The following is a 25,457-nucleotide window of genomic DNA, read 5'->3' as shown; positions in this document are numbered from 1 at the left end:
TTGAGAACTATTTAAAATTACGAGTAGGTCTACAGTGTAATTACATTTACTTGAATTTGGGATTAAGGGCAAAACAGGCATACCCATAGTTTTATGAATCAATCCATGATTTAAGAAAACCCTTAACAGTCACGCCTCATCAATATTTATTTACACACTTTTCTGTAAAGAGACCGTTGCTTCATATCCACCTAATTTCTGCACCCTTCAGCGTTGATAGTTGTTTAATTGTCATCATTAAATCAGGTCTTAACTCAAAGGGGGCGGACACTAGATGGCGCTGTCCGGTCGCCGGCAGCTGCTCACCGGCCACGGGGTGCAGGTAACGCTGCGGTACCGCCTCTGCTCCGGGTTCAGCTAATTTGGACAACATGCCGCTGTGTAACAGACTCCTCACACCGCTGCAACTTTCACTCCGTCAGCCTGCACTGAAATGATGATCCACAGCGTTTCCTCCACACAAACGCCACATGATCGACGACGCTGAGTCCTGAAACCTGAGATGTGGACGGGACTCACCTGAGCTGCCCGAAGGTTTAGAAGAAACCTTAACTTCCAAACAATTGTCTTTTTGTGGCGTATAACCCTGGATTTGGTTAAAATGGGTGTGTGGACGAACTGCGTTTTCTTGCTGGCGTGTTGCTCTGGATTAGGGTTTGGCAGCCCCAACAGATGCGATGAAGTGCGGAAAGTTTTCCAACTCAAACAAATTGGACCAAATCAATTATTGCCTTTGAGCCCCAGACCAGGTATGTTCGAGATACACATGAGAAGCTAACCTATGCTACCATACAACTTATGTCACATTTCTTTCGATAATTGAATCATTAACATCTATTTAGCAACGAAAGCATCATCAAGCTAAACCCTGAATGAAAGAAATATGCCAGAGAAGTCATTCAACACTACATTACCTTCCTGTTGAGGTCACTAACTGCACTGTGGATTTTTAACCTGTCATTTTCTGGCTATTGAAGTACTCTTTGTAGTTACAAAATGCGCCTTTTTAAACATATTTAGAGGCGTGTGTGCAGTCATGATAATAACATAGACAGAACCTGGAGAGCTCTAAACTGTTTAAAGTGCACCTTTGTGTGATGGGACGTTTAAATCGAGAAATATGGAGGAAATGCCGTGTAACGCAATTATGTTTATTTTGGATATAATGTACTTTGGACCCATAATTTAAATTTGTTTCCAGGAGTGTTTCAGGTTAATAAATGTTGAAATATTTAAATAGGGTTGCATGGGCTAGTGAAATAGGCTTGGAGATTATACTTTGCTTGTGTTTGCACAACAAAACAACCTTTAAAAGGTATCTCCTATGGTTGTCTTGGCTGTTTTATATGTGCTAACGTTTTTCGAAGGAATCTAGGAGTTTAAACTCCTGAGATTATGTGTTGGTTTTGACGGCCGTCAAAAGCAGATAAGTGGCTTGCAGGGATAAACAGGAATTATTTAGTCTAAAGTTAGGTAAACAAGGCCTCATTTAACTTTCTGAACACCACCCATAATGCAATTCCACATTATACTTCTGCACATCAATTAGGTGGGATGATGGGTGCAGATATTTCAAGTGGGCTGTCATTGACCAAACGGCTTGCTGCTGCTTTTTCTTGGAAAAATAAATCTTAACAGTGTTGATAGCATCCTGCCACAAACTGCTCCCTACAAACTTCACTTTCCTCTGCTGCTGTGTGGAAACTGATTACATTGGCAGAAAACCCTCAAATACTTCCTAAACCTCTAACTAACCCTTATAATGCCATCACCACTCCTGCCCTTTAAGTGAGCCTGTGTGAATCTGAATCTCAGTGCTACTTCTCAACTGAAAAGTACTTTCTCAGATATGAATGATGTGTGCAGTGGGTGCCTCCTGTAGAGGCGATGATAAGCTCCTGATTCAGTAACGTTGTAACAACACTTGCTACTGTTTATAGCTGTGGTGCTGCTGACCCTTCTTGCAACCTTGCACATTTCCTCTTAAACTGAATGCATCTTGACATTAGAGATATGTAAATGGTTTCCTTGATGGATTCATATTAATGCATTGAAACACATCAGAGAGTGTAATGGGCAATAGCATAATAAATCCTGTATATCGTATATAATGTATCTATTCTTTAGGGTTGGCTTGTGATAAATTGCCAGAAATTCCAGGAGCTGTTTCTATGTTTTCGAATAAGACGTGCCAAACAGCCTTCAGTTTGGGTCAGAATATGGCAAGCCATAAGTCTTTCCCCTCAGCCAACTAAAGCTGCTTTCTGTGAAAATAGTTCTGGGAAGCATTTAGGTGAAAAAGAAAAAAAAGCAAGACCTGGGGCTCTTTCAAGTTGTCTTATCTAGGAGAGTTTAAATTCCTCCACGTGTGCCATCGCCTGCCCTGCACCCTCCTCACTCTTCTTCAACTGATAGCGTCTCTGGCAACAGCTCTGCACTCTCTGCACACTCTGCCTAGGCTTGTCCGTGAGGCTTTTGCACAGTTTTGGGACTCTTTTAAGATGTTTTGACTGTCCCCTATGTGGGATGATTGCTTATTTGTTCATAGCTTAGCTTATCACTGCCACAAACTGTTGAGCTGATAACTTTTTGACTCACATCTCCGCTCAGGATCTTTGTGTTTTGGTTTTCTGCTCCAGTAAAGCATTTTTTGTAATCCTATAATGGTGGAAGAATGATTTTGAATGACCAGAATCAACTGCAGCTTTTCAAACAGACATGATTAGGTCCATATATATTATATTTCTTTAGAATATCCCGTACTATTTATTTACCTTGTATTTTTCTACTTGTGTGTATCTCTCTATATAAACATGGATTGTCAATACATTTAACCTCGATGACCCCTTGACTTTTATTTTCCCATCATTGGTTGACCCCTCTGTTTCTGAGTGAAATATTTCCATTTGACAGATTCTCGTACATATGAGTGCTGCTAAAGAGAGTTGCTTGTCACTTTGGACGGTTGCCAATTTATCATACATGTATTAAAAAAGATTTTTAGACACACTCACCTATTCATACTTGCCTTGCAGTTTAAAGTGTCAAATCCACCTGACTTGCATGTCTGTGGAATGGAAAGTAAGTGGAGCACCCTAAGGAGAGCCTCTAGATCCCCAGCCACAACTTCATGCCTCTCACATATTTGTTTTACATTCATGTAACATATGTAAGCAATTTGTTACTAAATAAATACAAGGTGATGTTAGGAAAACCCACAAGGTTGGGGAACATGGTGTACCTATTCATAAGGTAGTTCCAAAATACAAAAGACCTTTGTTTGCTGCACAATAAACAAATATTCACCTAGTTTTTTTTCAGTTGGCAGCTGTAAAAGATGACCCATATTTATTATAAGTTATATTAAGCTATATTGATGTTACTTTATATCATTTAGTATTTTCTATGAATATTTTGCTCCAATAGAGATATTAGTTATCTGGGAGTTGAGATGTTTTAGGTACCTATCGCACGCACCGAGTTTGGTAAGCAGGCCGGTGTTACGGTATGGAGGTAAAGAAGTGTACTGTTGTGGACGTGGGCAGCCAGTAGCGAAACCAATTTTAATCAGTCAATTTGAATCTTATATTTTGAAACTGTCCTCCACAATCAGGTTTTGACATGTAACTAAAGCTGTTATATATGTTATCTTTAGAGCCACCAGACTCCATTGGGGGGAAAAAATAAAACTGAAAATGTATACAACATTACACAGAGGTTGCTCTAACGCTGCATCAATATGTTTGTGTTGTGTGACATCTGAGCTAACCATTTAAAACATCAAAAGAGAATAGTAATGGATGCCAGCTTAAGCTTAAATTGATATTGATTTTCTTTTAGCCAAGCCTCTTTTTAGGTGGTTGATGATGTTTTTGCTGTTGCCCCCTTGGGTGTCAAATACACTGACTTTGACTAATTACAGGTCTGACCAGGGCCTGTAAATGAACCCAATTCCAAAAGTCTGAACTATCTCTTTGACATTCTTTCCCCTTTTTATTTTAAGATCCTAACATTCAATCTTAACTACTCTTAGGTTCAGACCTTCAGGTGTGCATGTCCAAGAACCTGACCTGCTGCACCAAAAAGATGGAGGAGAAGTACCAGGTGGCGGCCCGGAGAGACATCCAAAACCTCCTGCAGACGTCCAGCTCCAGCCTCAAGTTCCTCATATCGCGCAATGTGGCAGCTTTTCAAGGTAAGAGTTAACCGGTGTGCTGTGTGTGTGTGTGTGTCTGTTTATTCATCACTGTAACAAATGTTAAACTTCATAAACGCGTGCTGAGATGAGAGAGCAAATGTTTACGTGGATAATTGTATGTGTGTGGTTGTTTGTGTGTGTTTCCGAGTTAGAGTACACATTTAGGAGTTGGGGTTTGTGTGGGTGTTGTGAAAACAGTGGATGAGTCAGTGTGCGTGCAGCTAGGCTCCACTTCAGAGCAAACAGAGGGGGTCTGTCCTCCTTCCAGATCTACCACTACACTATGATCCTGAGATAAGATGGACTCAGGATGCCGTCTCTAAGGGTGAAAGTCTGTCAGGGATATGTACTGGGGCTTTTACTAATAGCTGCTTTTCCTGTGCAAGGTGTCCTCTTATACCGATACCTCCATAAAAGCAACACATTTAGGGCAGAGGAACACAGTTATCTCAGCATAGAAACACCATAAACTGGCTGCAACCCATCCCCACATTGGTTTTCAACCTCTTTCTCTCATTGTTTTACATTCCTCTCCATCCTTTTCATTCAGCAATGATTGACAGTTAACTTACAGGCAACAACTTGCCTCTGTCTCTCTCCTGCCCAGCGTGGGATGTTTCTCCCACTCTAGTTGATGGCTGTCATATGACGGCTGAAATGAGTGGGCAACAAATGCAGAGCTTATGACTTGAGTGTACAGTCTCAGACATATCATTAAGCCAATTCTCTTTAACGATGTCTCTCAGTTTAAAGACGTGCTGTTATCCTCCTCCTAAACTCAAATGGTTTATGGGAGAGTCCCGGCATGATCACAGTGTTTTAGTTGAGGTTGGAAGGGGCAATGCCCTGTTTGTGTTGTCAGATGTTTGATGTCTCTACTGGGGCTCTGAAGGTGAATTAAAATACCCTGCGTTTATGATGGTTTTCATAAGGCATTGGCAGATTTTTTAAAATACTGTTAACTTATTACAAAATGGCAAACAGTCTTATTTAGGTGAAGAGTTTAAAAAAAACAACCTCTAAAAAGAAAAGTTCAAATCCAATGAAAAAACTAAAGACTTCACTTCCTTTGGCACTTCCCCCTCAACTGAATATGTACATCTTCAAAACGGTCGCTAACATATAGAAATGTCCCAACATTTGGCTTTTAGGAGAACTTTTGAACTTCAGATGAATACATGTTTGGTACAGTATTACAGGTATGTGTATTTGGGACTTGATCCAAATAATTTACATGTTGTTCAGTACAACAATGTCAACTATTCTGATTGTTTTTTAAAATTATTTTTGGACAATATTGGAGGACCAAAGCAGAGTAAGCTTAATCAGTCTTTGGCTACACAAACAATACATGTTTGAAGTTAAAGTTCTTGTTACTTAAAGCCAGTCCAAGAACTGGCAGCTTTGTGAGCGCAGGGCAAGTCAAAAAAGACTACAGGAGCTGGTAGCTGTTTGAAATACTCCTAAAATGAGCAGCACTCACATGGTTTCATCTGAGGAATGGCAGGCAGTGTGCTCTCTTGCCAAAGCAAACAGAGTTCCCTGTCAACAGCAGCTCTCATCACCAGTCAACAAACAGTGGCGGCTGCTTCCAACATCCAGGCTGCGTAACACAAGTGGCAACAGACGCTCAGCAATTTAGGTTTCATATTGGATCACAGGCAACGGCAGTGTAACTACCCTGAATGTTACATTTATTAAGTCGTTATGTTGTGTTCCCAAGTTGTTCTTCTGATTTATTTAAAATAAGTTGTAGGTTCTAAGTCATTTGTGACTGATTATTTTCTTGATATATATATTTATATTCTTTTTTTTAATGACACAGTTTGCATGTTCAGATTGTTTGTATAGTCCAACCAGCAGTCCAGCCATAGATAATACCATATTTTGGCTTGTAATTGACTTGTTTGTTTAAAAAGGTTTGTTGATTGACTCTGATTAGATTTTTAAAATACTCCCTGTGAAGTTTCTTGTAGATAAATTCATGTTTGCTTTTGAATTCTCATCTAAACACCTTGACTGTATCCAAGGGGTCTTATACACACGTTGAGTGCTTTTACTTTCTTCACGACCTTTGCAAAGCTATATGTATGTCTCCAGAGGCATATTGTTCTTGATTTTCCATCCCTCTCATTATCGTGAACCCCCGATTTCTGGAGGAACAAACTTCCACTTCGACTCAGAAGAACTGATTGGAATTTGTGGTTCAAAGTCATTGTGACCTCACAAAGTTAGCTTTTGGCCATAACAATAAATAATATATTTAATCATGTTAAACATTTTAAATCCTGCAATGTTTGCATTTATGATTGCTTGCCGCAATCTTTCCCTATTGCTGGCATTTTTACTTTGCTTGTTGTCATGTTACCACCACCAACTGTAGATAAGGGAAAATGTGTGTCCAAACATGTCTTCTGGATCACATATAAACCATATATATATATATATATATTTCATAACGCATGAAAGAAATGTAAACCACAAATGTAACTCTTCCTCTCTGCCGGTTCAATATTGTTTGTCTTGCTATTGAAGTAAATCTATGCTGATAGAAGCTGATGCTTGTTAAAATGTTGCTGCTGATTTTTAACTCACAGTCTATAATATCTACGCACGCACGCACGCACGCACGCACGCACGCACTCACACACTCACACACACTCACACACTCACACACTCACGTACGCACACAGAGCCACCCACGTGGCATTGTTCTATTTGGTTGTGAAGGTTTTAAGGGTCTTTGTCACATGGAGAAAACTCTCTGTGGCACCATATGTATGGGAAGCACGGAGGGAAAGAAATGTCTGGCAGGTTGTTAGATCTTAACAGAGTGGGGGGAAAAAAACAGTTTTGCTGTTCATGTGCAGACATAAAAGAAACACAAGTCAAGCATTTAATCCTTCTTTCCTATCCAGGGAGTGTTCAATGATGCTGAATTAATATGACTGAATTGTTTGTTATTCATCTTGTGTGACTGTTAGTTTTGTTCTGGGTGTTTTCAGATTATAATGGAAGTGGAAACAAGCCAACAACTTTACGGATGGTTTTGAAATTGAAATAAGATGTTATGTTGACTGGCTGCCCTCAGCATTATTACTGCTTCGCTGTAGACACTTTTGTTGAGTACTGGAAGAAATACTTCTCTCTAGGAGGTAGGAGAAAAACAAGTCCCTTAGTTTTAGCTTCCAAATGATTGGCAGCCTGTGCTGTAATTTGAGAGACAACAGAGAACAAGCAGAGTGTATAATGCATTACAACCACAGGCAGGAAGAAAGGCGAGTTAAAGGGGTGCAGACTAATGTGGTCATTTGTTATGTGCAAAGCCTTCAATTAGGCATTTTTTATATATATGCAGCTAAAAGGAGAGGGGGCAAGACGCAATTAGAGGAATGTAGATGAATAACAGTCTGAAAGACTTAGGAGACAGAGAAAATAGCTCTAACCAATAAAATGCTATTTAAAATGTTTTTCTTCCTCTGGGACTTTTTTTTGCCCTTTAATGGGCTGCAGTAATAACACATCTTCAAGAGCATAGAAAAAGTGCTTAATACTTACACATAATGAGAGATGTTGATTATGAGAGCTTCAAAGCACAGCTCATCCTACATTAATGGCTCAATACGTGTTTCCATTTCCTTTATAGGAATGTGCCTCAAGATTAGAATATCTCGTCCTTAAATGAACCTGACTGCTGCCTCTCAAATCTCTTCACAACGAAAAGATAGCTTGGCAACTGGGCTGGTTAAAACTAGAAAGAATAAAGATAAAGTTGATAGCATACTTTTCAGCAGAAGTCCTTTGAGCCTCCCAGCACATCTCTTTTTTTCTCCTCTCTTTCTGCTGGTCTGTCAGTAAGCCTCTTAGGACTGCATGTTTTCTTTCATCGGTTGTGAGTTTCCTGCATGTTGTCCACACAATGCACAAATATGCAGCCTGCTGAGAGGGGCTTCAGGGGAGATCTTTTTTGCCCTGTGCAGGTTTGTCTTGCATCCATGGCAACCAACCTGTGCAATCCTAGCTTCCCGCGGGGCGGCAGCCGATAAAACTCAGAAACAGAGCATATTATGAATCAGCTGTTGAGATGCCTGAGAGACTGTCTGAGGAGGGGCACTTAAATCTTAGCAGAATGTTGGATATCACCAGATCAAAGGAATGCCCTCCTTTGGGAAGAGCTTTGAGGAAATATTTAAGCAGCATATTGTATTGCCTTCAAAAGTGAAGAATCCAGGGATATTTACAGAGGCTGGAACCGTTGGCTTGTAACAAATTAAAGGAATAGTTTGTTATTTTGAGAATGGGATTTTCCACTTCATTGCAGAGATTTGAATAAGAAAAGCAAAACTACTCCCATATCTACCCGTTACATACAAAGGTACAACCAGCATCGAGTTAGCTTTGCTTAGCATAAAGGCTAAAGGGAAAATCAACTAGTGTGGCTCTGTCCAAAGGTTAGGATATATACCTACCAGCACCTGTTAAGCTCAATCAAATAATTACCCAATGTTGGGGAATGAGATAATGGGACGAACAATACCACACTAATATTGGTTTAAAGCTCTGCTGTTGATTAGCCTAGCTTAGCATAACACATTTAAAGGCAGCATGCCGGGCTCAAATCCTCCTATGAAAGCATCCTGAGCTCAATATTTAACCTGCTATTTCTACATTCCTTTATTTCATACACATAATAAAAGCATCACTTGAGTGGGTTTTCAGGAAGTTACATGCTGTCATGCTAATTTAATTATACAAGACACAAAAGCGATGCTGAAAAAAGTTGTGGCCTGCTAGACTTTGATTAGTAGGGTGATTTAGCACCCGTCACAAAGCAGCTAAGTCTGGTGTCAGGTTGTAGCTTCATTTAATCGCCTCCATTTATAATCACTTGTAGCCTGTTAATTTGTTGCTCATAGTGTGAACATAACAGCTTCTCTCTGTGCTCGATGACTCCCTGGTGTCTTTCCGACAGGAAACCAGCAGAAACTCCAGCCCTGAAGCTGTCATTGTGGTTTTTCTACAGATTAAACACAATGAGACACAGTGGGTTGAATAAATAGATTTAAAAGTGTTTGTTGACATATTTCTGTTTCTCTTAACAGCTCTGAGCTTTCAATATATGGATGCACAGATATTGGTAGTTTTCCATCTCCTCTTCTAGAGTTTGAGAGGAAAAGCAAATGACTTAATTAAAATATCTTTGAACTATTTCTTTAAAACAAGTAGTGCCTAGTTGTGCTGTGTTTGCAGTCTCACTTTATGGTGAACCTAAAAGCTGAAGCTTGGTCAGTATTTCATAAGAAAACAGACAATTATTTAGGAAACATAAAAATATAGACTGTAGATAGTACAACATGTGTTTTTAAATATCCAATATATTGCCTCAAAGCCTCCACCATTATTACTTGACCATGTGATGATCTAGACCTTAATAAATGTAATACTGCTGTTATTGAATGTATGTGGTATGAAGCTGGTGTGACCATCAACACACTTTTAGTCTGGGAAGAAAAATTAAAGTTGAGAAGACGCATGAATCCAACAGACACTTATAGTCGGCCGTTGCTTTTATATTTGCTCTGCTTCTAATTGTGAGCTACCATTTTGTCAGGAACACAAGTGGTGCCTATGAATGTAAGATCAAAGAGCCAGGGCTGAGTGCCGTTGAAGTGGAAAGCTAACCTGTTGTGGTCCTGTCTTGCTATTTGCGCTCATAAATGCTGATTGTGTTTCTGTTTACCAGCCTTTAAAGGATCCACTGCCTATCTTTTACTTTTGAATAAAGAAAGAAACATGGTTGAATGGCAGTGGCCCCACAGCTTTAGTAAGTGGAGACCTCAATTTGACGTCAAATAACAACCACGCTCTGTGCCGAACAAGGAGTTCTCAGTAGGGGAAGTAAAGTAGTTTGGATTGCTGCTGATTTGAAGGATGATGTTTTTTAATTGTTTTTTCATAGCAGATTCTGTTTCTGTGAATAAACTGTGGTCTGTTGGAGTCAGTTCTCAGTTGGCTGACGCCCATACCATATTAACATAACATCCTTGGTTTGAATCCTATAAAAGTATATTTTTGGTTTGATTGAATTGAATCATTCAACAGACTGTCTGCAATAAACTAAGCGTTAAGTTCAACCTCTGAGTATGCTGCTACCCGAGGCACATCAAAGGCATCAAGATGCTGAGATAAGCGGTATGTTTAAAATGTAACTGCAAAGAAGAAAGGAAACACTGCTACAAGTCAATATCTGAGAGTATGAGGATAGCAGGTTAGATTTCTCACTGTTCTATAAAACATACAAAATGATAATCTTCATGATCATCATTTTATTGACAGTTTTCAACTAATCCAGTTTTTTTAAATTAACTTTTTTAGCTTGAGAAGTAGGAATAAATGAACCCTTAAACAAACGTAATCCTTTAGTTTTTACTTAAACACAAATCACCAAATTAGGAGATGCATGGTTTTCTTTGGACAGCAAATTGTTCTTTGTTTTGATATTCCACATTCAAATCTGAATGAATCTTAGATTATTACCATTAGCTAAATCGTACAAGTTTTGGCACTTGTAAATCAATTTTAATTTGTAACCAACTCTGGCTTAAATTCTCCCTCACGCATGTTATGTGTTGATGTAAGCCTGATCCTTAAAGCCCTGATAGCGGCCCCTTGAGGCAGGGCAGAGTTACCCATTGGGCAACGTGTGAAACTGATGAAAGCGACCCTGAAATCAGCGCCTGTATTGTGGTTTGAGATGCTCTCAGAAGTTAAACTCAGATTGCACAAGTCTGGTTAACACTGGCATTATCATCTAACTGCATCACTAATGGAAAAAGTTATTGTAAAAGCAGAGCTGCTGCAGCCATCGACCTTAACTAATTCTTTGCATCTACATTTCTCCCATAACTTCAAGTTCAAAACAGTCATTTGCTACCAAGGAAATATATTGTGCTGTGACCCGCCCAGCAGCACTGCATCACTGGCTACAGTAACACAGTGTTCCCTTCCAGTAAAGTTTCTATGTTGGTCACAAATTGGCTGCTCGCCTCGGTCAGGGAAAATATGCTGCTTTTTATAGGACTCTGCATTTTAGGATCTTTTGTCTTAAAATGAACATTCCTTCAGTTAAATTCTCCTCAAGAAACACCATGACACATACTGTAGAAGGAGTTTCTTTGTTTCATCATTGTTTTATCACAGAAATTATGTTTCAGATAAAAAAATAATAATAATAATACACGATAAGAGGTGTGAGATAAAATATATCAGTTTTACATTTTACAACATAGTTTGGTAGTTGCTGTAAAACAATTGTTGGTTTTCTCTGTACAATGACCCGGTGCCATGAAGATCTTCTACTGTGTTTTGCTCTCAACATGGCTGTATGCCAATGTATGTTGGTTGCTTGTTTGGTCCAGCACTTTGGTCTAAAATGAAATATTTCTACAACTATTGATGTCATAAACATTAATACAGACATTTATGGTAATCAGAGGAGAAACTCTAACAACTTTATGTAGTGACTTCTCCCCTAGCTCCACCATGAGCTTTACATTGATGGTTTGAATTGAAATGTCTCTGCAGGGTTGATGAGTTGTCTAAAATGTGTTAAAAACCTTATTTCAATATATCTTGCACTCAACATATATTTAAATAATTGTGGTGATCCATAAAGCTTAATCTATGGCCATCATCAGTTCGATATATGAATGTGTCCAATACTTTGGTTTATAACTAAATGCCTGCAAAATGTATTACAAGTCTTAGTATGTTACCTGCAAAGTGTAGGTGAACATGATAAACAGTATACCTACTAATTATCAGCTTGTTGACATTTTTATAGGGAGTGTGTAAGTTACTGTTTTTTAAGCAAAAAGCTCCCCTGTGTCTCACTCCAGGGCCCGGAGCACGGCTGTACTCTTAGTCTTGTTTTTCCATAACAGTAGCAAACCATTAGTCCCTCCACAAAGAACACTCTTAATGCTTTTTGTCTAGCATGGAAAGCTGTGAGTGTGTCTTGTTTGTGGGAAGAATGAAAGATGGGAAGGCTTTACATCTGATAAAAAAAAAATGATTCCAGTAAGCACACAAGCAAACCTTATTAGATGGAAGTGCAATATAAATGTGCATAAACTGAATATATTGAGTGGTGGTTGGATATTTCATATGTTGATTCTCACAGCTGGTCTTTAAATCCTTTCTAACCTGCTCTCTGCTCCTTTGTGTGGGACCTTTCATTTTGCAGACTCTTTGTCCACTGGGTATACAGCCGTGCCTTCTTTGTTGTCAGTCGTACAAATGTATGTGTGTGTGTGTGTGTGTGTGTGTGTGTATATGCCAACGCAGGGGCCTCTCCTCGAGATTTCCACAGAATTTGGGCTTGGCTTTGTGATTCAGGGCTGGACAGTTGATCCAGGGGAGGACAGAGAGTGAAGAAGAATGCGAAGAAGAAGAAGAATGAGCGACTGATGGAGAGAAAGTTGGGAGGATGCCAGATTCTATTGAAAGTCTTTGCACAGCGTTTGAAGTCAGAGGATGAGGATTTAGAGGGAAGCAGGATTATTCAGAGTCAATACCCTTCAACAATCTAGGACGTTTGGGCTTCTGAAAGAAACAACGTAGTCAGACTAACCACGGCTGTCCCCCCTCCGTCTCCTCTTGCATCCCCTGTTTCAGACATGTTTAGCAGGTTTAACATTTAGGGAATATGCTCAAGCCAATTCTCTGGCAAATACTTTGATGAGGAGACTGATACTACTCTCTGCTACATATTAAGCTACTACCAGTTAGCTTAGCTGAGCACAAAGGGTCACAACATCTGCATAGCCTACACTTTAAATAAGGATGATTCAACTCTTCAAAGGGGTTTTAGTGCTGGGCTATTTTTTTGTCTGAAAGCAGTGACTTCCTGGAGTCACGGGTTGCCTGGCAACTGTTCCCAGCTAAGAAATATGCTGTGTTTGAAAACACGTAATTTTAATATGTATTTTGAATGCCCTTACATACCATGTACTTTTTCGAGTGTGCCTAAAATCGAGACATGCAACTCATAACTTATATGTCACAACATTGCTAAGCTGTGTGAAGGATTGTAGGTATACAGATTAAACAATTAAGATATCACTTTTATTATGTGAGCTCTAGATGGTGTGTATTTGTTACCTGACACAGAGCCAGGATGTCAATCAATAACTTGGGGGGTGTGTGTGTGTGTGTGGGGGTGGGGTGGGTGTGGTCAGTCCTCTTCAGAAGATTGAGTTTAGTTGACACACTTCTTAAAATCCCACTCACTTGCCAGAATGAACACACCCATGTACACAGACGTTCTCTGTCTTACATTTTGTCTCCTCTTTCAAACACACTCCCTGACTGCACTGTAGCCACCCACTGCATAGGGATGAGCCCTAAAAATACATACACCAGTCAGCACTTTATATTGTTTGTCTCCTGTGTGCCTGTTTGAAATGGAGATTTATGGCTGCTGGCTGTTGTCTTAAGCGCATTTTTTTATATACGATGATAAAGCACACTGCTAATCAGGTGCTATATATTTTATGATAGATTTACACACGATTTCCCCCTTCATTTTAAGAGATTAACAAAGAGTGTTGAGCTGTGAGGAGACCAGCAGAGTAATGTTCTAGTGTGATGTTTGTGCTGGGGAGCTGACAGTGTGGACAAGAAAATGTACAACTGTTGGCAGTGAACAGCAAAGACTCACAGCTTTCCACACAAACCATGTTACTTTGATTCAGTGGTATGTTAAGTGAATGGTAGAGGCCATAATGGGCTCTTTTTTTTTTAGAAGCAGCCCTCAAGTAAACCAAAATTCTTTAAATAATTTAGACATCACATTTCAGCCAGACACAAATTAGGGATGTACATCAGAATATTTGCCTGTGGACTGTGACTTTCCATAACCGTTACTAAAAGGAAACTGCTACTGTCTCACTACAAACACAGTGCACTCTCTATGAAAACATCATGGAGATATTTAGTTTCAGCTATCTGGGACTCTTGGCCGGTTTCTTAGGATTTTGTTTCTCTGTTTCACTGTAGTTGTTTGGTGAGAAGAAATCACTTTTTCTGCCCATCAGAGGAAGGAAGTATTTCCTAAGTAAGGAAGGAGACTCCAGGGATTAGCCTGTAGTCGTCTGGGAGATGATATCCTAAACACAGAAACACACGGCAACACACCAGGCCTACTGTCTGCTCCCACTCGACCCTCTTCTTCTCTCCCCCTCTTATCCTGTCCTTCTCCCGTACATGGCAGATATAATGGCATAATTGTCCTGCTTATCACCAGTATCCTGGCATGAGTGACAGATGAGTGTTGTTTTTACTGCTGGGAGGCCAGTGTCTGGGGGCTGGTTCAGTTTAGCGGATGAGACTTTGATATTGGCTAAACTCATTTTTTACAATCCTGATTAGATGACAGTTTTTACATGCACATGCCTCATTTCTACTCTTACAATGATACTTTTAAATATGCTTTGGCACTGCTCTCAAGTATGTTAACTCACAATCTCATCAAAACTGCACGCAAACCAATCATATCATAGTTTTTCACTGATGGACTGAATCTAAATGACTGCAAAAAAAAAACACAACAATGTAATCTTTAATCGTGGATGTAACTAAACTGTTAAATATTTGTTCTGAACTCACTGTCTCAGACATGTCTCCTACCCTTTTAAACAAGTTAGTTGAGCCGAAAAGCCTGTGTGCTAGCTTTTGTAGAAGTCATTAAATAAGGGCTCGAATAAGAAGAAGTTAAAATCAATAACATAATGGCGCCTCTTCTGTAGGCCAGTCAACGAGGTGAAATAACACAGCCTGCCACTTTTAAATCCTTGAACCTAATGTTCCATATCATCTTTTTATAAATCTAACGTAATTATCCAGTTCAATAGAGTAATCAGTGGCGTGCTGTGTGCATTAGGCCCTCTATTCAGGCTTATGACAGCCCTGTTGGCTCCTTCACATCTAACAGCTCCCACAGGCCAGCCACAGGAAACCCTCCACAGCCTCACACAGAGCCACCTTTCAAAGCTAATGAAAGCTTTATTATAATATAATTATTTTCAATCTGGCTCTTTAAACTGTGTCAACTCGCTCTCTGTCAAGGTTTTTATGCGTGTTAAACCTGGCTTGTGTTTCTACATGTGCAGCATGTATGAGAGGGTATTTGACCTATATGACACACACATGTGCGCACACACACACACACTTCCCTACAAGAAGTACTTGTGCCCCACTTTATTGACCCTCTCTGCTTCTTTTCCTGAACGGCATATTAAAGGCCATGTTCACAGCAGAGCTCTGTGCTCTTTGAAGTGTTCAAGAGCTGCAACAGATCCTCAAATATTGACTTTGAAGCCTTCTGCAGGAAGAAGAGAGGGAGAGCAGCAGAGGGGAAATATGGAGAGTGGAGAGGCACATGCATAGACAGATGGAGGGAAGTTGCTTTTGTTGTACATCAGGTGGGTGTTGTCAGATTTATTACAGGACGGCTAAATTAGCTTTGGCTAAATATGTGTTTGTCAGCTCTTAATGTACGTAGGGAGGAGTGTGTTTATGGATGTGGAGGAGGAAGTACAGCGAGATAAGGCTGATGGTAAGCTGAGACTGCCTCCAGCAAAATAGATTAAAATGACTTAGTCATAATGTGCCTCTTCTCTTTCTCCTCTCCTTTCATTTTCCTGCTCTTCCTCATATTCTCAACCCTTCCATGGATTTCATTATTTTCCTCAGTTCCTTCTTTTCTTTCTTGCCCTTAGTTTCTTCTGCTCTCCTCTTTTCCCGAGCTCCTTATTTCCTCTTTCCATTCCTTTCATTTCCTTTCCTCCCATGTCTTCTTTTCTCTTCTTCTTGTCTCATTTCCTCCCCTCCATGCCTTTCTTTGTCTCCATTCTTTCTTTCCCCCCGTACCCTCCTCTCCTCTCCTTGTTAGTTTTAACTAAATAAATCACTTTTCTTCTCCTCCATCCTTCTCTGAGAAACCTTGAGCCAGACCACACTCCTGTAACACCTCTGAGCAGGCGACTGTTTTCAGTTTTAAAACAATGCCCCCTTTATTTAAAACTGAGGACGGAAGGAAAAGGAAAACATCCCCGGGCTTTTAAACTGTTCTCAGGAACCTTTTTTCTCTGCCGTCTGCAGGTCAGAGCGGTCGTTCTGTTTCTGTTTGCCGTGCTGCTGTTGAGTTGAAAGGGAGGCAGAGGGTCTTAGAGAAACATTTTGAGATGGGACAGTTTGATATGGCCTTTCTCTCTGTCTCCCCTTCCTCCTGCAAACATGCTTGCACATGTCCTACCACACACACGCATTCATGAAAGGCCCCGATTTGACTTGGTGGTTTGTTTGTAGATCAGAGCAGACAGGTACACTGAGCTCACTGAATAAGACTTAGTGTATCACCTCAAGCTCCTGCTACATAGAGACAGTCATGGTTTGTTTGTGCCTACGATGATGCAAAGTTAGATTTATTGCTTTATCTGTTTTCTCTTGTCTGTCTTTTTATATTCTCATTTTCTGTCTGAGCAGCTAGATGTATCCATGTGTGGTTTCGGAACATCCTCAGCTCACACCTGCAGAGCTTTGTGTTGTGTGATAATGAAGGTGCTTCCTCTTCATCACAACTAACATGCTTGCATGTGTGAAAATTGGTCATGCCAGGGAAGCTAAAATAAGATTATTTAAAACTCTTATCACACCCCGGACAGTGCTGCATTCAGTGGATTTTCGTGAATAAGTGCTATAACGTTTTAAACGTGTTCTGCTGCCTCTTGTAGAGATTACAGGCAGGTTTATTTTTACATTCTATATCCAGCGGCTCAAGAGTCTGTTAGTTTGTTAGAATAACTTCAAGTCAGACCAGCTTCCAGTTTACAGCCTGAGATAAAGGCATGTTCTGTATTGGAAAAAAAACCCTCATTTATTGCCAGGTTAATTTAAATGAATTCTGCCCACATTTTTGGAACTGGTTGAGGCAGAATGAAAGTAAATTATTTGATGTTAGGCCAATGAAAATCTATCAAAGAAGCCTTATAGCATGTGGTAATGTTATTTTCTTTCCAATATTAGGCAGAATAGAAAAGTTAACAGTCCATACACTTCCAGTTGATTTCGTAATCTACAAAATATGATGGACAGGAACATGTTTCCTAGACAAACACACAATGCAATGTATACAAAGAAAATAGTAGTCCAACAATAAATGAAAATGTACTTGGGTTGAAGGGGATGCGTTCTTGTTAATATTGCTATTTATCATTGATAATGAGTAACACATTTCAATTCGTTTTTTCTGGGAAACCTCTTTTACATTACAAATAAATCATTTTAGTAATTCTGGTCTCTAAAATTAAATAGTGTGTACTGTATAGGTGTTTTAGTTTTTTGTTGTTTTACAAATCTCAGTGTTACACCCTTATTTTCATTTTTTTTTTGCCACCATAAACATTTGTGAATCATACATGGACATCTCAATCCTGGAACAACAAAGCGTGCGAGTGCTTCTTTGATCCTGTAATATGCCACAATGAAGACATAGTTTTCTGTTGACTGTACCGCCTGTGCCATCCTGTAAGTCATTGACTTTCATTGTGTGTCTGTTTTGCTCTGGGATGAGCACCCACAGAGCCACTGACTCATCCTCTCTACATGGAGAATGGCCTTTCTGCAGCCTATCAGATGTCATGGGCTTCTCTGTTGTGGTCTCAGCCATTCACAGAGGATGAATCACATTAATAAAAGCCATCTCCGCGTTGCTCAACAGCGCAACAGAGGTCGACTGGTGGCATTTGAGTGCCCGAAACCTGGAAACACGGGAGGCTTCAAAAGAAAGAGCTGATATTGATGTGATCTAATTACACACAGGGCACATTCAGGGAGGCATTGCAATATGAGGCATTTCTTGTATCAACAATGTTAAGGCAATCTATTTAGTCTTTTTGCCTCTTTTGCAATGGATCTTCAACTACAAAGGCTCATCTTCTTTCTCTCCAGCTGACAGATCCGTTTCCCCAATGACATTTCTTTGAATACAAATACACGCACGCACACACGCACGAACACACACACATGAAACACACGTTGACGCAGCATAATAATAATACTTGCCAAATGCCTATTAAAGCTTCATATTGGATAAACTCCACTTTAAAATGTTGGAGTTCAAAATCTTGCAGCAAATGATCACTGATCTAATGAAGGCTTACTCACTCACTATATTTAAAGCTTACTAAAAGTCACCGAAAGTAAACAATCCTCAATGCCAACACATAAAAAAAGGATCTGTGTCTCAAACCTTAATATGAGTCAACACCTGTTAAATTCATCGTCGTTGAAATTACATTTTTACTATTTGCTGTGTTTATTGTTGACGCTAAGGACATATCAGGGTAACTTACAGTTTCTGTATTTAAGGCCTATCATGTGTACTATTTTAACCTCATCAAGTAATTTGAGTACACATGAATGTGTGCAAATCTGCCAGTTAGGGCTGTTTATTACGTTTATATATATATATATTTCTTTTTAATAATCTGTGACTGTACCTCAAGGTTTAAACAAAGTATAAAATATAAATCTAGATAAGCGGCCTGTAGTTGTTTTTGGATATGGTTGGCAGTAGCTGGAGGTTGCATGGTTCACATGTTTATTCAGTTGCTGCTCTGTTTTCTCAAAATCACACTGATCCAATTACACATGTGCACATTACAATGAGAAATGTCTCCCTCTGCTGGTAAAGATACAACTCTGCATTTACGTATCAGTTCACATATTTAACCGGCTTATTCTGTTTGAGCTACCAATTCTGATTATTATAGTCTCCATTTCCTCATTGATGATTGCTATCTGCACCTGATTTCTAATCTACTTACTCTTGGTCAAAAATATTTCCAAACCTCCCAAATCAAGCAGATACAGGGTGGCATTAAAAGACTTGGGTTGCAAAATTAGGTGAAATAAAAAATCCTTTGTTTTCTAGTTCAGAGCCAACTGCCAGAAGCTCTTACCTTAAGTGTAACTCATTACTCGGTTAGCTTCCCCTGTCACAGTTAACCAGATCATCCTACATTAAAGAAAATGAGAAGTGCAGCAATTATAGGAAAAAGAAAGAAAATAGGATCAAATTTGAAAGCCTTTTAGACATGGAGGAAAGCTTGGTTACTGTGGAATTTAACTGAAGGGGCTTTGTGCTCGGTATATAATAGGCAATATATCTGGATGATATTCGAGCTTTCAAACATTCATTGTTCATATATTATAATTTGTTTGCCATGCCAGCAGCCGAGGGAGAAACCAATACAGGTTGATGGAATGTTTTTAAGGCTTTTTATAGTCAGTCTCCAACATTCATCAGAAATGGATGCCATTCAATGCAGGTACATGTTAACAATATTAAAATAATGTATGATGAAACTTGCTTGCTAGTTGTTAAGGATCACATTTTTGTACAATTTAAACGATTGGTATTTATATCTGCTGAATCAAAACTGTGACCAACATAATTAACAAAAACGACCAGTCTCTTTCCCCCTGGATCCTGTCTTTGTATAAATCCCTTTTTTGTAATGCTTCTTTGTCAAATTAACTTAACCTTATCAAAAATGATGTTTTAATTTCTCAAAGATTAGTTTTGAAGCACTTTTATGTGAAGCATGTTTTGTGAAATATCTTTTCTTCTCATTGCATCAGGCCAGCAGCTGCTAATGTTTTTCATTGCTTGGCTTTTTCCTGCAGTAAAATAGATAAATAAAGAAAACACACACACACATACACACACACACCCTTCACCTCTAGACCACACATTCAGATGATGCCCACCATGTGTCCAGCCTGTTAGCAGAGCAGAGCCTCAGTAACGGTGTAAGAAGCCACTCCTCAGTATGAGTGTGTTTCTATCATGCTGGCTCAGCCTCTTCTCTCTGTTCCCCCCCGCTGCCAGAAAATGCAAACATGTCTGCCCTCCTCTTATCAGCCGGGTCATTGACAGTCAGAACACACACAGAACAACTCAGGCATCCGCACTAGCTCTAAAAACACAGAGCTTCTCTTAAAAAAAATTATTGAAAACATCTTGTATAATAAAAAAGATATGAACAATGAAAATGGTAATATCTATCTATGAAATCTAATATTCACACACTATTAGCTGTTTATGACTCCCCAAGCTCCTTTAGAGAAACAGCAGAAACTCTTTACCTGCTAAATGTTTAACTATACTCCCCAGCTGGTCACTAACTGTTGTTATGCAGTGTGATGCTGAGCAGGTTGTGAATACTGGTGGGTTTATAAAAGCTTCTTAGCTGAAACAACAGCTTTCTGCTTCTGAAAACAAAGTTGATGAGAGTGCTCAGGATCCTCTGCCATATTAAAGGAGCAGGCTTTAAAACGAAAACAACGACCTTGAAAACACTGAAACACTCAGTCAGGTGATCATTTGTTATGCGTATATTACTGCAAGTGAGTTCTGTAACCATAGTAAATTGATACATTTTTAATACAGCTTACAGTCGCTTTAAAGAAACATATTCGGCCTGTTTAAAAATGTGAACAGATATCCAATTCGGCTTAAATAGTTCTGTCTCAAAAACTTAAAAGCTATACCTTCTTCTCCCCCTGCTATCTCTGTCCTCAGGCTTGCCCAGAAGCCTGGCCGCTGGTGTAGGCCTCCCAGTGAGAGACGCTGCTTCATGCTCTCTCTTTATTGAAGAATAAAGTCAGTAATACAGCCTGGACAGCTAGCAACTCCTGCGTGGGTGTTCTTGTAACACAGCAAACTTGTTTAGACAGCAGAATAACTGATCAGCTTATTATCCATGCCGTTTTAAGTTTCCCTTTTTGCACTTATGGAGGGAAATCGGTTAGTGACAAGATTTACATCCTAGGAAGCAAGAAGGATACCGGTGGGATAAAACGGGGAGAAATTTGTTTACCACACAGATATTGGTTATGTGGTTTGACAGGTGGGATTTATTAACTCCACAATCTAATGTGGTAAAGCCCTCCCAAAGCATGCGCTGTAATCCCTGTGGGACCCTTCATAACTCTGTCTGCTGTGCCTCACACACTCAGGGGCTGTAATAATCTCTAACTGTACTCTGCGAGCACATATTTCTTTCTCTCTCCATTTCTCAGCTTGTCTGCTTCTATCTGTCTGCTTCATTCACACAGTCACATCATCCGCGCTGCACTTTCACAGCCGCCGCTCTTGTCTTTATTCATTCTTTACACATTCTCACTCTGTTCTCCGTGCTGCTTTCTGACCCAAACAGCTGGCTGTGTAGGAGGTGCAGCTTTCCTCTCCTCCTCCACACATAAACACATCTTTGAGTCTCGGATCCTGGTAGACTGATCTCATCTGAGCAGGATCATGTGGTGTTTCTGGTTCCTCTGTGTTTAATACTGCCTGCTTAAGATGGTACGCCCGTAGGCATGGCCGACCCCTCTCTGTTCCCCCTCTCAGTTGCCCTCTGCAGGGGGCTTTCGGTCAATCTTTCCACGTCGTTGCATATTGTACAGCGCTCGACCGTCTAAGCCCTCATCACATTGGTTAACCCCCCCCACAGACTCTCAGCCCCCCAGGCAGCTCCAGGCCTTCACCCTGACCACTGCCTCACAACTCATGACAAGCACATGATGTGAGAATGGCCATGGCTCAGGTATTAACTGAGACAAAATGTGAAAACAGAGAGACAAAAGGATAAAGGCAAGCTTGTTGCACTTTTTCTATTGCGTTGCGTTTTTTCCTCAATATCAGTCCTTCTATTTTTAACACACCGAGTTCCACACAGTGAGGTAGATGTTGGATGCTATAATCTGTACCCTCCCCTCAACAACTGCTCTTAAAAAACACACATATAGAAACACTCTGTAAATACTGGTTGATGCGCTGCTGACCGGCAAAAGAGAAACAGCAGGGTGTGCTTTAGCTCCCTGATGCAGCGGCCTGAGTATTAGTATCATTCAGACAGACGCTTTATCAGGAGTGGACAGACTTTTGTGTCACATGCAGCTTAGCAGAATTTGATGACATTTACTTTCATGGTGATAATACAAATTGTTAGTGGAAAATCATGTGCTGCGGATTTTGAATACATATTTTGAGTTTGAAAGTGAGCATACTTGTAAAGCATGGGGTCTGTTATGTGCTTGTGTAAAGACTGCCATGATGTTTTGCTGTATGCAAATGGAATGAACATCATTGAAGTTGCTTATTCTCTGGGGAATTAATTCTTTTCCATCCTTCCTGTGTCTTTTAACAATTATTCTCATCATTTCAGGTTCTTGAACTCATGTTTTTACTCCCCTCTGTTGTATCATCTTCTCATTCAAATAATTCCCATTACACAAGGAGCCTTTTTCTTCTCATACTTGTTTGGTAAATGTAGTTGGTTTATTTAAACAATATATATACTGTATCTCTGTCGTAGCAACAGCTTGGTGTGCTGTAGCCACTTTCTTTTCCATGTTTCTTCGTCAATTCATCTTTTGATTAGAGAACAAATTGCTTCCCTACACGTACTCTCCCCCCTCTGTGGGGAGACGCAGGGGGGCTCCAGATCCCCGCTGGCACCCCTGAAGACTCTCCTCTTTTCTTCATTCTGGGTTTATCAAAGTAGAAGCTTCATCAAGAATCTGTACTGTATTCAGCCCTGTTCATATTACAGCACAGTAGTTTAGTGTGAGAGGATGAGAGGGCTTTAATGTTATTGCATCGCTCAAGAGGCAGCAAGAATACTTAACTTTGAACCAAGATAAAGATGATAATATGTTGAAATCAGTTCTCTCTGTAATCGTTTGCCTTTCTTTGTCTCTTCCTCTCCTGCTGTCTCCCCACAGAGACCTTTGAGGCTTTGATTTGGCAGGCTGAGAATCACACCAATGTGGTTCTCCAGGCGTCGTACCGCAGCATGGCTGATCAGGCTGTTGGCCCGGTGCGGGAACTCTTCACAGACATCAGTCTCTTCCTGCTGGGGTCTGAGCTCAGCGTTGATGACTTGGTGCATCGATTCTTTGATGCACTCTTCCCACTGGTCTACAATCACCTCATCAACCCTGGCCTCAGCGACATATCACCGAGCTACGCTGAGTGCGTGAGGTCGTCCAGGCGGGATGTGAGACCGTTTGCCGCGGCGCCCGGCCTCCTGGCTGATCAAATCGCTCGCTCTGGGGTGTCTGGGAAACTTCTGATTCAGGCACTGCACCTGGGCATTGAGGTCATTAATACAACAGACCACTTACAGCTGAGCCGCGAGTGCAGGCGGGCCCTGCTCAAGATGCACTACTGTCCTCACTGCCAGGTATGGATGCAGATCTCTGAAGCCAAGTACATTGATCTGATGTAAGTCTTTTTCAGCATTACTGATCATAAAGTAATTTGCTCCACAGGGCTTAACCCAGTCCAAGCCCTGCATGGGTTACTGCCTCAACGTGATGCGAGGCTGTTTGGCAAGCATGGCAGAGATCGACAGCCACTGGAGAGAGTTCGTCCACTCGCTGGAGGGCCTGTCAGCGCGGATGCAAGGGCCTCAGGATTTGGAGCAAGTGCTTCTGGGAGTTCACACGCTGCTTCATGATGCTGTCGGACATGCCCAGAAAAATGGGCCTCGCCTCTCTGCACAGGTCAGATCCTCTTTAAGGAGAGATTAAGCACTGTTTAAGATGGTAGACTCGAAGCTGTTCTAGGGCTCTGTGGGAGAACATAGGAACCACCAGTCAAGTGGACAAGAATAGATAAAGTACAAGGTATTTTTGTTAATATTGGAGTGTTTTTACTTTGAATCTCAAGGCTATTCCAGCTGCCAGCTCCATACTAAATGGTTTGAGGTGTGGAGACCAAAGATAAATTGCACAAGTCACACACAACAATTTAGTCAGACCGGAGCAGGCCAAAATATGTCCAGAAATACATCCCCAAGGCGCTCAGAATTGTTGTAGTTAGACTGTCAGACACGGGAGGATTCAGTGTCAACAGCCACTCTTCAGTTTGGGCCAATGAGTGTAAACCTAAGGAGTCTTTATTCTTAACACAAGTGATCTATCAAAGCCTAACCATAAAGTATTTGTTTATGTACTAAATGTAACTTTCTGTTTACATGTATGTTGCTTGTTTAGTGAATGCCTCAGGATGTTTGTCCCTGAACCACACTAACATTCCTGTTCTGATGAAGACCCCACATCTCCATCTAGTGGCTGTCTGGTGTCTCTGCTGCTTGATAAGATTCACATGAAATACATTTAGAAATTTGAGATGATAGGCTTGGCTGCACTAATGGCCTTGGTATAAACAGCTGTCATTCCAGCATCTGTAATGAGGCCTATTCGTCATGCACCAGTACAATTTTCCAAGACTTAAAATGCAGGGTTCTCCCTCAGTGTTTAGGCCTAAATCTGTGCCTGTCTCTTCGGGTAATAGGTGCACAAACTGTGTGGCGCACCGAGCAGAAGGTCTGCGCAGTCAGTCAGCATCCAGCACAGCAGCCGGGACTCCATCCCTCTTAAAGCTGCGCTCAGTGGATCCGGGGACACGCTGGCTGTGAGGAGGAGGTACGTGGGTTAAAGAATGAAGCGTCATTTTGTGATATTAGTACGTAAGCCTACTATAAGTAACCCCCCCCCCCCACACACACTTTTTCAGGGACTTTCTAAACAGCTTACGCCTCTACCGTACGTTCTACGGTGGCCTGGCCGATCAGCTGTGTGTGAGTGAGCTGGCCTCCGGTGACGGGCAGGCCTGCTGGAATGGAACCGACATCGTAAAAAGGTGTGTGTGTGTTTAAAGAAGTCAAGGGGTCACTTAAGTCATGTGGATGTTTGACATTCACTGTGACACAAAGAAGGCTGTTTTTACCTTCCTCTGCTGAGGGGGAAATAGTCTCTAAGCTCACATTACATAGGTATATTCGTCAAAACTTGTTTGGGAGTCCTGATCCAATACACTGAGAATGGACTTTTCAGTAATGTCAAAGATTATTTAGGTTTTAATTTTTTGAAGTAAGCTTTTCTTTTACATGAATAGTTCTCATTTTGTAGATTTAAAAGAAAATGTGTGAGGTAATATTGTGCAATTGTGCATCTCTTTTTTGTAAATGTGATGTCTTATTTAAATAAAGGGAAGTATGTTTGAATGACAGAAAGACATCACTCTAACCAGCGATGAATTTAAGTGAATGCTACCTTTGTAATATATGGTAAATGTTGGTAGTGGCAGGCAGAAATCGTATGTCACCTACTACCACCATGGCAG

General features: G+C 40.5%; 1 protein-coding gene across 1 annotated transcript in view; it reads left to right on the top strand.

Moving 5' to 3' along the window:
- Positions 1-601: 601 nt before the first annotated feature.
- The window catches only part of gpc5a (glypican 5a), a 109,186-nt gene continuing 84,330 nt past the window's right edge, over positions 602-25,457 (top strand). Inside the window, exons 1-6 of the mRNA XM_034116688.1 lie at positions 602-749; positions 4,034-4,195; positions 23,051-23,511; positions 23,600-23,833; positions 24,627-24,757; positions 24,849-24,974. Coding sequence (XP_033972579.1) covers positions 602-749; positions 4,034-4,195; positions 23,051-23,511; positions 23,600-23,833; positions 24,627-24,757; positions 24,849-24,974 — 1,262 coding nt within the window. The remainder of the gene's footprint in view (positions 750-4,033; positions 4,196-23,050; positions 23,512-23,599; positions 23,834-24,626; positions 24,758-24,848; positions 24,975-25,457) is intronic.

The sequence above is a fragment of the Trematomus bernacchii genome, unplaced genomic scaffold, assembly GCF_902827165.1.
Source record: "Trematomus bernacchii unplaced genomic scaffold, fTreBer1.1, whole genome shotgun sequence".
Classification (NCBI taxonomy): domain Eukaryota; kingdom Metazoa; phylum Chordata; class Actinopteri; order Perciformes; family Nototheniidae; genus Trematomus; species Trematomus bernacchii.
Note: the sequence above shows the minus strand (reverse complement) of the source record. Positions and strands in the feature narration are given on the sequence as shown.